A 14,551-nucleotide genomic window follows, 5' to 3' on the forward strand; every position below is an offset into this window, starting at 1 on the left:
AAGAGAGATCCTGACGACTTCACACAGATCGAAGGACGACGGGTTGTCAAAACGGCAACTCAACTATGACTGACTTGTCGCCGCCTACGCCTACCAACAAAGAACAAACCATTCGACAAACTAAACTATCCAAACAACTGACGCCCGCTAGTCAAGTGCTATTACACGTACTATGTATATTATAATTACAAACCAATACATGAAATAACTCAACCCAACGCCTTTTCTTACTAAATACAAATATAACAATACGTAATGTCTTTCTTTCATACAATACTACACATTTCCAATTGCGCGAATGAGCAAAACATGGAAAAATACATTACAACTTGTTTTTTCCATATCCGTCCTGCCCATTTGCCCTACCTCTTCTGTCGAACGACCATTGCTGGCTACGCATTCTTGGCGTATAACTGAAGTCTTGCTTTTTCGTTAATTATATATGGAAAACAGCTGGCTTTTAGAGCAAGACCACCCCATCGTCGAAGGTGAAGTAAAAGCAACAATCAGTGGCAACAATAACTTTAATAACAGCAGCAAAATAATAATACAATAATAGACCCTAGCAATGTGTCAGGTTTGATATTGAAATTTTCGTATTAAATGATAAAAAAAAAGTCATGGCGAGAATATAAGAAAATCAAACACACCAAGATAAAATACTTCCAAAGCTTGATGTATCAAACTGGTATTTATATATATAACACGAAACCTTTGGTAGGGGGAAAACTTTTTTATTCAAAACACTTATGTACAACATCTATTTTATCTGTTCTCATTTTCTTTCTGCTTAAATAATAATAACCCTTGAGTTTACCAAGAAAAACATTTCCTCTGCGATAAAAATGCACACTGAAATTTGTTGTGGCCACATAGGACTATAAAAATTTTTTAAATGTTGAGGACACAAATGCTTCCATAGAGTAATACGTCCAACTCACAGATGCCTTATACGTCTTGTCATAAAGGGTGATTTTGTATTTTTCCTTAGGCTTTTTATATACCAAACTATGGACATTTTTTTTACAGAAGGTTATTCATGAAATCGACTGAATCGACAAAGGGGAAATATAGCAAGTATAGCTGTGAAAAACTCCGAAAGGAACGTGGCATGGGCTTTCGAAACTGACGAAGGACGAATAGCCAGGTAAAATATTCTCTTTGGCAGCATTGGGTCTATATATATACCTGCAATCTGACGATGAGATTAATAATTCTTATAGAAAAAACCTTACTTCCTTCTCAGCCTTAAATGATAAAATTTGATTCTTAATGATTAGTCACAAGCATTGTTCTAAAGTACTTTGCTGGTCTTATCACCAGTTGATATTTCTACAAAGTATTTTCCCTTAAATATTGCATTGGAAACTGCGCGTCCAGGAGGAGAGGAGACCAAACGCTGAAGAAGAAAATCAAGAGGGGGAAACTGAAAGCCGAGATATCATGCCTCTGTCAAAAGGAAATATAAAAAGAGACGTGGGAGATGACTCAGAAAGAATTGGAAACAACGAACGCCCCCAGAAGGGATGAACGAGAAGAGCTCTCTCATCACCGCGTTTCTCTACATAGGCAGATCACTAAAGCTTTCAAAAAATAATCACCATTATTAGTTTGCCTTGTGACTATCCTCAGGGAAAAAGGAGAAAAACGTGCAGTGATTGAAAGAATCCAGAGGGGAAAATAAAACATCATTCCATAAACCTTTGCTTTTTTGGTGCTGACTATATCTATAAGAGATTTAAAAAGGAGGATCTGCAGCGATAATCTATGTGTCGGAAGATAACTTTTTTTCTTTTGTTTTTTTTTAAAGTTCTGTTACAGAAGCATCAAATATTAACCAAATTCATATGTACATATTGGCACTATCATGAACGTATTTCTAGGCATATCCTTCAAAAAATTAAAACAACTAAATGGAAGATAGATGGAATGTCATTAATATTAATAAAACAAAAAGACCAGTAAAAGAGAAACCGTTAAATAAGGGCAACTCACTTGCTTTAATAAACAGTGTATGAAACATCTCCTAAGCTATACAGGGTGTTCCTGAAGTCCCAGTACCATTACAAGTATTTATCGCTTGTAAAGGCAATGGGACTTTATGGACACCCTGTACATTATGTCTTTTAAAAAAAAACTTATCGTAAAACTTATCGTAGACAGCCAAAATTCACCGGCTGGGATATGAGACTCACATGAACGCCTGATCATCTAATGCACACTAGGAGACTGGTTTAAAAGTCTGGAATAGAATGAAATAATAAAGGATGCTAGGCAAAATAAATCATGATGGTAGACAATGTTATGATCTGAGAATAAGGTTTCTTGAACACTTCTTTGGATTCACACGAGTTTCGTATTCCCCGATCATTTACTTAGGGAGACTCTTCAAGACATTTTTTTTCTGATATCTTTTAGCACCTCGCCTCAAGATTTTCATCAAGAGGAGCCACTATCTTTGGGCAAACTGAAAGTGCCGAAGTTTGCTCTTGTTTAACATCACCTTCGCAGGCATGAGCGCCGTGAATTCTGTGTCTGCAGAGAAAAAATGATTGGCTGTTTTGAAGTAATTCTTGGCGAGAAAGTGCTACAAGATACCAGGAAACTGCTGCTTGTGAGAAAACCATTTTTGCATTTTACCAGCAATGAATGTAAGAAAAGGGAGCTCTGGAAATTACGGAGTGTCCTGCGTAAAAAAAAATAAGAAATGAAAAAAAAAAATACACTGGTTTTAAACTTTGCAAAGGATATGCATAGACAGTTGCATGTCCTTCATTCAACTACAAATCTATTCCATAGGTTGGCTTTCGAATGCTAGAAGCACTACCTCAACCTCACCATAGGAGGCAATGCAAAACTACAGGTGTAGACAAAACTAGAATTTGTGTCAAGTGTTGAAAGTTATTGGCAGTTGATAATTGTATCATATCACTTCGCAACAAGAACTGCCATATGCAACAACAATGTACAATACATAGTAATTAATACGTGACAACAAAGTTGTTACATTCCTCAATATGGGTTTGAAATGAAGTCTCAAATTAATTGTACTATTCTTTCAAAATACATCTATGACAGTACTTGGTATCTCTTACATATCATAAAAGATGAATTATTTTTGTTTCACCTTTTTGGGGACGAAATGGGGGTGGGGTGTGGATGGGAAGGGCAATGCATTATTAAAGGAAAGTTTTGACGGTAGAAAATTTTTGGCCCTTGGAGTAACTACTGCTTATCTCGAGGCAAAGATTATTTCTCAAAAAAGTGTTTTTCTACTTGAAGAGGAGTGAGTGTGCTAATGGGAAAAAAGAGAGACAAAATGATTTTTTTACAAATGGTGTTCAATCTTCACAGTAGTCGACGAGCAACAATTTTTTTTAAAAGTTTTTGTTCTTCAAACATCAATGTAAGAAGGAGGATAAACTTTCAGCAAATATATACAATACACACATATTGAATGGACATTTTTCCTACCACGCTACACTGTCTGTTATCCTGCAGAGAGAAGACTTAATGTGACAGTAAGACAAAATACATTTATGGTATTTATGCTATGAATGTTTCTCAAGAATAAAAATAAACCAGAGCGGAAAGAAACACCAGTGTTTCACATACCATTATTATTATTATTATCATTATTATTATTATTTTGTTTGAAGCAGGCACATCCCACGTCTCATGCGAAAGACTTGTTGCTTTTGTTGCTGTTGATTTTCTTGCTTTTTTTTTCTTTGTCCTTCCAGGTGTTGGGCAAAGGACACGCTTTGCTCTAGGTCTCCCTCGCTCTGAATGAGCCGATGAAGTCCTGTGGGTCACCATATAAAAAGAACCTTAGGATTAGTCTCCAAACAGTTTCACAATGAAGTGCATGACAGTGCAATACAGTACAGAATAACCGTGTGTAACCATACGAGAGGATCTCGCGACCCAGAATTGGCACCACGAATCTTATAGGTGTCCTCTAGAGGGGACAAATCTTCGCTTGAGATCAGCAGGATGAGCTCAGCAGTAGCCATTACTTAATCAAAGGAAGTTCTTGGTTGTCACAGACGTCAACGTTGTAATAGACAGCGTCAGAATCGGAGTTCGAGCAGGTCATGGGCATGGCTGCCCCGTCGGGGTCAGTCTCCAGGCGCAAGGAGCCCGATCTCTCCCACCTGTGAAGAGAGAAAATGGGCATCAGTTATGCTAGACTGAAACTGATTGTTTGTTGAGAAGCAAAGGAATGGGCATTTACTTATAGTACGATAAAGGGATTAACTGATATGCTAACAGGCTCCAGAGAGAAGATATGGGCGTATAGGTATGATAGCTGAAAGTGGACAGACTCCAGAAAAGAAAATGAATGGAGTCACTTGATTTTTCTTTCTTTATAAACAAGCTTCAAAACACACTTGTATGGGCAATATGGACTCAGTTGCAGTGGCAGGAATAATAAAGGTTAGAAGGACGTAAGCTGATCTAAGACGCAAAACGCACCTGCACGGGGAACATGGACTTAATTGCTGTGGCAGGAATAATAAATGGAGGGGACCCCTATCTGAGACGCAACTCACCTTGACTTGTCAAACAGAGAGGTGGGACGCGGTCTCCTCACAGAGGGCAGGACTTTACTTGGCCTTGGCAATTTGACGAAACACTTCCGGTAAGTCCTATTCACTCTGCAGTGACAGACGCCAACCTTTTTGGAGATAAATGAATAATGATAATCATCAAACGAATGAATAATGCTTCGAGAGAGCATTCTCTTTTCTTTTGTGAATTCTAGTATATTTCTTTTAGTATTTTCAATATTCTGCATCTAAATTATGTACATAGACCCAACGAAAAAAGCATCAGAAGTTTCCCCACTTACGCAAAAATTCATGGGCTAATTATGATGATAATCATAAACGTAAAAGTGTCACTCATTACAGCAATGAATGAAGAATCAGATTTTATAAACAATTATCCGAGAGTTCATTTCAAGAGTTTAGAACGAAGCCAAACAAGTCATCAGCAGAGTGAGATTTCATGGTTGACACAACAGGCTCGTACCCTTGGTTTTTAAATGGGGGGCAGGGGTGGGGGGTCTTTTCCCCCAAAAAACTGCACTTTTTCTTCTATTATATCATTGCATTTATGGGTATATACAAGATGAAATACTTGAAGTATGGACTTCCAGATTTTTTTTAAAATATGGACTACCTTTCAAAATTTTTGTTGTTGAAAATATGGACTTCCAGAATTTTGTTTTGAAAATACGGATTTCCAGCTTTTTTGTTGAAAATATGGACTTCCAGAATTTTTTTTTGAAAATATGGACTTCCAGAATTTTTTTTTGAAAATATGGACTTCCAGATTTTTTTTTAAATATGGACTTCCAGAGTTTTTTAAAATATGGACTTCCAGATTTTTTTTAAAATATGGACTTCCAGAATTTTTGATTAAATATGGACTTCCAGTTTTTTTTTAAATAAGAACTTCCAGAATCTTTTTTAAAACATGGACTTCCAGAATTTTTTTTAAAATATGGGCTTCCAGAATTTTTTTAAACATGTAATTCCAGAATTTGTTTAAATTATGGACTTCCAGATTTTTCTTAAATATGGGCTTTCAGAATTTTTTTAAAAATATGGACTTCCATTTTTTTTTGAAAATATGGACTTCCAGAATTTTATTATTTTGAAAATATGGACTTCCAGATTTTTTTGAAAATATGGAATTCCAGATTTTTGTTGAAAATATGGACTTCCAGAATTTTGTTATTGAAAATATGGACTTCCAGGATTTTTTTTGAAAATATGGACTTCTAGAATTTTTTTGAAATTATGGACTTCCAGATTTTTTTTTGAAATTATGGACTTCCAGAATTTGTTTGAAAATATGGACTTCCAGAATTTATTTTGAAAATATGGACTTCCAGATTTTTTTTGAAAATATGGACTTCCAGATTTTTTTTTGAAAATATGGACTTTCAGATTTTTTTAAAAATATGAACTTCCAGAATTTTTGTTGAAAATATGGATTTCCAGAATTTTATTATTTTGAAAATATGGACTTCCAGAATTTTTTTTTTTTTTTTTTTAATATGGGACTTCAGATTTGTTTTTGTTTTGAAAAAATATGGGACTTCCAGAATTTTTGTTGTTGAAAATATGGACTTCCAGAATTTTTTTATAAATATGGACTTCCAGACTTTTTAAAAATATGGACTTCCAGAAGTTTTTTTTTGAAAATATGGACTTCCAGATTCTTTTAAAAATAAGGACTTCCAGATTCTTTTTGAAAATATGGACTTCCAGATTCTTTTAAAAATAAGGACTTCCAGATTCTTTTTGAAAATATGGACTTCCAGAATTTATTTTTGAAAATATGGAACTTCCAGAATTATTTTTGAAAATATGGATCCAGAATTTATTTTGAAAATATGGACTTCCAGAAATTTTATTATTTTTGAAAATATGGACTTCCAGAATTTTTTTTGAAAATATGGACTTCCAGAATTTTTTTTTGAAAATATGGACTTCCAGAATTTTGTTGTTGAAAATATGGACTTCCAGAATTTTATTATTTTGAAAATATGGACTTCCAGAATTTTTTTTTTTAAATATGGACTTCCCAGAATTTATTTTGAAAATATGGACTTCCAGAATTTTATATTTGAAATATGGGTTCCAGAATTTATTTTTGAAAAATATGGACTTCCAGAATTTATTTTTGAAAATATGGACTTCCCAGAATTATTTTTTGAAAAATATGGACTCCAGAATTTTATATTATTTTGAAAATATGGACTTCCAGATTTTTTTTGAAAATATGGACTTCCAGAATTTATTTTTGGAAAATATGGACTTCCAGAATTTTATTATTTGAAAATATGGACTTCCAGAATTTTTTTTTTTTTTTTTTTTTTTTAAATATGAACTTCCAGAATTATTTTTTTTTTTGTGTGTGGGGAGGGCGGCGGGCGTTAGTCGTCCTCCCCCCCGGGACAGGCCTGCAAGGGACAAAAGAGGGCGAGCTGTCTTACCACCAAAGCGAAAATGAGGAGCGCTGAGGCCAGTGTGGCGAAGGCCACGTAGATGTTCCTCATGTGATTCAGGGGCAGGTGGACATCGAGGGGTCCTGGTTCCACGGTTCCAACGGCGCCCACAGTTTCGGGCACGGCTTCATCTGAAGGAGTATCAGTCACAAACACACGCACGCACACACATGTACGCACACTCGGATATGATGATCACCTCTATCCTTTTAAGAGCTTTTATATGTGAGGAATTCATTAGGCTAATGAGGCGTGAGAGAAATATGGGCAGTTACATTAGAGAGAGAGAGAGAGAGAGAGAGTTGCGGTTTTGAACATGAGTAAAAGACTGAGCTAAAATTGAGTACTATGAATAATTGGTGTCACAAATGAAGGTATCCAGTTGCAGAACGCAAAATTTATGACTAAGTTGTAGGGGATATAATTTTTCCTTAATCAATTAATGTCTGATTTATAGCAGACTGAAGTTTTGTCTTGCAAATGAATGAGTTATTAAAGTAGAGAATATAATTTTACCAAGTTATAGTCAAAAAAGTTTTGTCTAACCAAAACATGAATAAATTACAGCAATTTTGATTTCCCTCTAACCGAAACAAAGAGTTTAGGTAAACATTATTGTTGTCTAACTAAAACGTGTTTAAGTTAAAATTTATTGTTGTCTGACTAAAACTTGATTAAGTTAAAATTTCTTGTTGTCTGACTAAAACTTGATCAAGTTGATATTTATTGTTGTCTAACCATAACTAAATATAGAAGACGCAATTTTGTTTAAACAAATCATTGCTGAGTTATAAGGGATATATGTTTGATCTAAATAAAAACTCAATTCTTGCACAGTAGGCATAAGCTTTCTCTAGTTCTAGCAGACTTGAATCTCCTGTAACAAAGAAAACTAAGTTATTGGCGACATTTTTGTTTTGTTTGAATGACTTCCAGACTTCGGTTTCCTCTAAATAAAACATTATTTAGTAACAGTGGACTCAAGTAGTGTTTAGCCAAAATGTGATTACGTTATATCATACTTGAGTATTGTGCTACCCAAGCATGACTCAGATATAATTGACACACGTTTTGTATGGTCAAACACGGCCAACATGTATGTATATATATATATATATATATATATATATATATCTATATATATTACGCATCATTATATAGTCTAATATACATATATATATATCTACATATATATTTATAAATAAAACATGACACTTCATCTAAATAAAGGAGCTATAATATATCACGTAAAGTTGAATCACAACCACCATATCTTCGCTCGCGAGTTGGAACCCGAGAGAAATTCGGGGGTCACTTTGTCTCAAGCGAAAATATGGCGATGCAAGATTCTGTTTGACATTGATCGCACGTCTAGAGATGCTTCCAGACGGAGAAGTATAATTCGGAATCATATTCCATAATGACAATGGCATATTTGTAACTGTGCTTGGTGGCATGCAACGAAAGTGTCCATTGGTGGCGGCATGAACAAAGGATATACGGATGCAATGAAGTCAAGAAAGAAATAATATGCAATACATAACTTCAAGAAGAAAGAGAGGTCATGCTGAATGCTACTAAATATACGTAAAAGTGATATAATATGTAATAAGGAACCACGCCATTTATCGAACATAGGCTGCTCTAAATATACGTAAAAGTGATATATTATATAATAAGGAACCACACCATTCATCGAACATAGGCTGCTCATATTTTTTGATGGGATATTTAGCTGTGGTCATTAATTATACAGGGTGTCCATAAAGTTCCAGTACCATCACAAGTATTCATTGCTCAGAAACCATACGACATAGAGTAATGCAGTTTTTTGTACAATGTCCTACATTTCCTCATGTTTACATTCAGAGCACTTCCTTCTACAAAAAAAATTACATTACTCTATGGTATATGGTTTCTGAGCAATAAATACTTGTAATGGTACTAGGACTTTATGGACACCCTGTAGATTATGTGTCGAATATCATAACATGCACACTATTTAATTGTCGTGTTAACTATTCATTCACTTTAAAGAATTTCTCACTGAGATCAGAAGTATGACCTTCACATATTCATACGCGAAGGCAGCCTTTCAGTTATCTTTATAAATGTAATTGGTATAAAAACAGACTGTAAGAAGGATAAGAATTAGCATAACTTTAAATATATATGTCAATCATGACATAATGATATGTGATACGTATTTGGCTCATGCATTCCTGTCAGACGGACTCGGTCTTTTTATTCAAATTTTTTGCTTATCTAATTACTTACAACAACTGGGTTTGCGTGAATATCCATGTAGAGAGAGAGAGAGAGAGAGAGAGAGAGAGAAAAGTTTAAAAGATATCGGAATATCTAAAGGAGAGAGAGAGAGAGAGAGAGAGAGAGAGAGAGAGAGAGAGAGAGAGAGAGAGAGAAATAATACTTCGTGCTGTACAGGGGCACTCCATGTGCCCCTGCCTATCATTCACAAAAGCAAACAAACAAAGGCAATCACATCAATCCATGCTGTGATAAAGCAAAGAAGAAGAAGAAGAAATAAAAAAAAGCAACGTGAAAGAAACGAAAACGAAAAAGAAAAGAAAGGGGAGACAAAAAAATTCTCATTCCACTTAAGGCATGCAAGTTTGAGTGACGGGGGGGCCAGTAGGGATTCGGAGAGGAGGACACACCTGCACACACCAAGGAAAACAATAATAACAATATCTTGAGAGTAGGATTTCTGAGACACCTGCCCACACACACATACACACACAGCTAACCATCGATGCAAAGCTAGGATAAACAAAGGTGAAGCAGGTCCTATTCAATTAAGTAGAGAGGGGGGCGGGGCGGGGGGCGGGAGAGATGACTCCATCAAGATGAACTCGGGTCACGGTAGTTTTGGGTTGGATGATGTTTCAATCTCAACACAGTATGGCGGGGGGGTGACATCAAGAGAACACAAAGGTTAAGAAAAGCTTTTCAGGTTAATTAGAGGCCCTTTGGATCATTGTTACATGACATCATAAAAAAACTTGTCTAACAGTCTAAGGGAGGACAATATATAAGCTTGAGAAGACAGGACAGACTAAAAATCATTTTAAGACATAAAGAAATCAAATGTTCTAGTCGTGTAACTTCCATATGTGTACATATATGTGCAAATACACCGATACATGGCATACGCAAATGAATGTACGTACGTGTTAAGGTGTGCGAATGTGTGCGCGCGTCCGTCTACACATTCATTTAATTCAGTCATATGTATTTGCGCTATTACACGTATATTACACAGATATAAAATTTCCCTGTATATGTGTCAATATTGCCAGAGTTTGAGAGATTTGTCAGCAGATAGTTTGGATATCTCGAATATACGGAAAGTTTTGACGGTCGGAAAACACTATAGTAGACTCACATCAACCGTGCATTTGATGTCTAGGCCATTCCCTTACGACGCTCCTGATTGGCTGTTGATAAGCCAGTCACAGGGCTGGAACTTTCAGTCTCTCTCAAGAGTTCACATAGATAGGATGTGTGTTCCTTCTCTCCTGAGTGATACGTCTTTCAAACGTATACCGCAGGGGAAGTGGAACACACATCCTGCCCATGTGAACTCTCGAGAGAGACTGAGAGTTCCCAGCTCTGTGATTGGCTTATCAATAGCCAATCAGGGGCGTCGTAAGGGACTGGCATAGACATCAAATGCACGGTTGATGTGAATCTGCTATCGTTAATCGTTTTCGATGGCAATGTACGGAACACGAAACTGATTTCGTCAAAGTTGACGGATAAATTACTAGTTATATCAGGGTTGGAAGAGAAATATTTCAGACGACTCCCTGGCGTAACTGATAAAAGCATGTGTTCCTCAAAAGATTCCACGGGGCGATTTTACACTCAACCCTTTTCAACTTTTGTGTCACTCAGCTCTGCTCGTCTTCTGTCCTACGTATTCAACAAACCTCCTAAATATTCACTGTACCAGTCAAGGACTCCATTCACTTAAGACATCTGCCCATCGATATCGTTTTCACTGGGATGCATTTGTTCATTAAACTATCCCCTCAATATTTACTTCCCTGCTGGAAAAATTCAGTTGTCCTTTGTCTCTTTCACTTTCGTCTTCATTACTCTATCTATCCTTAATTTATTGAAACAAAACAATGTTCCATTTTTCATAACATGGGAGGTGATGGGGGAGGGACCTACTTAAATCCGCCACTGGCCAGCATATGATCTTCTATTTTGTCATATAACTGCGTCTCAATTTACCTCTCAATTTCCTTCAATAAACTTGATATTTCTTCATCCCAGCATTGTTTTTGTTCACTCTTCCTACTCTCCTATACCCACAAACACTCCCTGCTTTCCCTATGACCCCATCATGGAATTTTGCGAACTCCCCTTCTACTCTTTCCACCTTAGTTTACTTAACCATAACCCCAGTTTACCTTTTTTTTTCTCTTTATCTGGTGTCTACACTGCCTTCTTATCCAACTCACTTGTCTTCATTACATTTCCAGGTCCATTCTACCCGTTTCTCCCACCTTATGTCTACGTTAACTTCACCCTCAACCAAATAATGATCAAGTATACTTCCATCCACTCATATTCTCATCATTGCATCCATATTAACTCGCTCCTCTCTATTCACTCTGCACTAACGAAAAAATCTAACCCAGTTTTCCACACCATTTTCTCTTCCTCATGCATACTTGATATATCGTTCCCCGGAGACCACTTAAACTCCCAACAACCAAGGCGCTCTCGAAACCAATTGGCACGAGACATTAAACTCCCAACAACCAAGGCGCTCTCGAAACCAATTGGCACAAGACTCCATTTGTAATTCATTCCAAGACTCCATTTGTAATTCATTCCAAGACTCCATTTGTTATTCATTCCAAGACTCCATTTGTTATTCATTCCAAGACTCCTATTTGTTATTGCATTTCCAAGACTCCTATTTGGTAAATTCATTCCAAGACCTCCATTTGTTAATTCATTCCAAGAAACTCCATTTCTTAATTCATTACAAGACCTTTAATTTGCACAATTCCATTTCCAAGACTTCATGTTAATTCATTCCAAAGACTTTCCATTTGCAATTAATTCATTCCAAAGACTACCATTTGGTAATTATTCCAAGACTCCATTTGTTATTCATTCCAAGACTCCATTTGTAATTCATTCCAAGACTCCATTTGTAATTCATTCCAAGACTCCATTTATAATTCATTCCAACACACTATACGCGCCATATTACCATAAACCTTTCCTAACTTTGAAGGTTTTGCGTTGGAAGGGCAGAGCCTTTCAATTGTCCTCAAGTCTTCATAGAGGTGAGGCTGCTAGCCCCATGCCATTTACAAAACAAATTCCAGCCTTCTCTTCCTCTAGAGAGAAAGCGAGGAGGGGGGGGGGGGGTTAGGGGGGGGGGTGTTAGGGGGAGGGGGAAGATATGGCCACATACATAATGACAGACACACAGGCAGACACACACAACACAGCATTTTTGAAACTAAGTGAGTTACGCATTTCGGTTTCATGAGAGCGGAACTTAACGAAGTGTAAAAAATAAAAAGGAGAACTGAAGGAAAATACAATATGTAAACGTTAAGTTAAATACAGGGTGTCCGTAAAGTCCCAGTACCATTCTGAGCAATAAATACTTGTAACGGTACTGGGACTTCATGGACACCCTGTACATCAAGATACCAAATTCGACTCCGAAATCCTACAGTTTTTAATGCGTAACTGTGAGAATGTGAAACCATCGTTTTAATAAAATGCTGATCCCGTAATATACTGCTTTAATACACATTGCGTTCCTGGCAGTTCTTGCGAATTCCAAGCGGAGGCGAGACAGGGAAATTTCATTCGTAATCCGAGAATTTCCTGAATTTACTGTTATAGATCTTAAATAAATAGAGAACGGGTATTCTTAACGTACGTTAGATACAAGCACGGCATTCTTCACGTACGTTAGATAAGAGCACGGTATTCTCAACGTACGTTAGACACGAGCACGGTATTCTTGTTTGTTTGTTTGTTTGTATGGTGTTTTTACGTTGCTTGGAACCAGTGGTTATTCAGTAATGGGACCAACGACTTTACGTTCTTGACGTACGTTAGATACGAGCACGGCATTCTTAACGTACGTCAGATACGAGCACGCTATTCTTAACGTACGTTAGTTACGATTTTTCGTGCTGTATACAGCAACGAACGACCTAATCTATATATACAGCATTGCCACACACCGCCAAAGAAGTTATCTAACGTTTCATGTAGTATTTATATGTGACGCTCATCGCTGTGAATAGCAACTGGATTTGGTCCTAACGACCGACTTAATGTTTATACCTTTTCGTATTGTGGCCCTCTCCCTTAGGCACTGCTGACCCTCAGCGTCACTCACCATGTGTATCCAGGGTGATACCTTGACATCTGCCACCAGTGAACCCAGGTCGACAGGAGCAGTAGAAGAGGCGGGCTTGGGGGACGATCCAGCAGGTACCTCCGTTTTCGCACGGGTTCGGGTTGCACACCTGCGATGATGAGAAACAGCTAGAAAGGTGTGCGCATATAGATACTTCATTTCAACGGACTGTTTTGATGGGGGAATCTGGATACTGGAATCTGGATACTGATATATAGGTACTTCATTTCAACGGACTGTTTTGATGGGGGAATCTGGATACTGGATACTGGAATCTGGATACTGATATATACTTCATTTCAAGGGACTGTTTTGATGGGGGAGTCGGAGGTACTGGATGAAATGCATACTGATTAAGAGGCTCACTGTATTGATCGGCGACTAATGAACTTTTGAATCGACTGGAATCTGGATACGATATACTGATAATATATAGCTTATCAAGGTCAGGACTGTTTTTGATTGGGACTGGATAACTGGATACTGGAATCTGGATACTGGATATATACTTCATTATCAAGGGACTGTTTTGATGGGGAAAAAGGAAAAAAGGGATTCTGGATAGCTGGAGATTCTGGATACTGATATATACTTCTTTCAATGAGACTGATTTGATGGAGGGGGGAATCTGGATACTGGAAATCTGGGTACTGATATATACCTCATTTCAAGGGACTGTTTGAGGGGAAAGGGGGGAGTTCTGGACACTGGATACTGGAATCTGGATAACTGATAGATACTCATTCAAGGGACTGTTTTGATGGGGAATCTGGATACTGGATCCCCCTGGAAAAAACTGGATCTGGATACTGGGATATGTACTCATTTCAAGGACTGGTTCGATGGGGAATCTGTATACGGGAATCTGGATACTGGAATCTGGGGGATACTGATAGATACGTCATTTGAAGGGACTGTTTTGATGGGGGAATCTGGATAATGGATACTGGGATCTGGGGATACTGATATTACTTCATTTGAAGGGGACTGTTTTTTTGATGGGGGAATCTGGATACTGGATACTGGAATCTGGATACTGATAGATACTTCATTTGAAGGGACTGTTTTGATGGGGGATGGGGAAATCTGGATAC

At 37.1% G+C, this 14,551-nt stretch overlaps 1 protein-coding gene across 1 annotated transcript in view; it reads right to left on the reverse strand.

Moving 5' to 3' along the window:
- Positions 1–506: 506 nt before the first annotated feature.
- LOC135206859 (delta and Notch-like epidermal growth factor-related receptor) overlaps positions 507–14,551 on the reverse strand; it is a 164,874-nt gene continuing 150,829 nt past the window's right edge. Inside the window, exons 10-13 of the mRNA XM_064238342.1 lie at positions 13,437–13,566; positions 7,013–7,155; positions 4,557–4,681; positions 507–4,157 (exon numbers count right to left, since the gene is read on the reverse strand). Of these exons, the coding sequence (XP_064094412.1) occupies positions 4,016–4,157; positions 4,557–4,681; positions 7,013–7,155; positions 13,437–13,566 (540 nt within the window). The 3' untranslated portion in view covers positions 507–4,015. The remainder of the gene's footprint in view (positions 4,158–4,556; positions 4,682–7,012; positions 7,156–13,436; positions 13,567–14,551) is intronic.

The sequence above is a fragment of the Macrobrachium nipponense genome, chromosome 31 (genome assembly GCF_015104395.2).
Source record: "Macrobrachium nipponense isolate FS-2020 chromosome 31, ASM1510439v2, whole genome shotgun sequence".
Taxonomy (NCBI): domain Eukaryota; kingdom Metazoa; phylum Arthropoda; class Malacostraca; order Decapoda; family Palaemonidae; genus Macrobrachium; species Macrobrachium nipponense.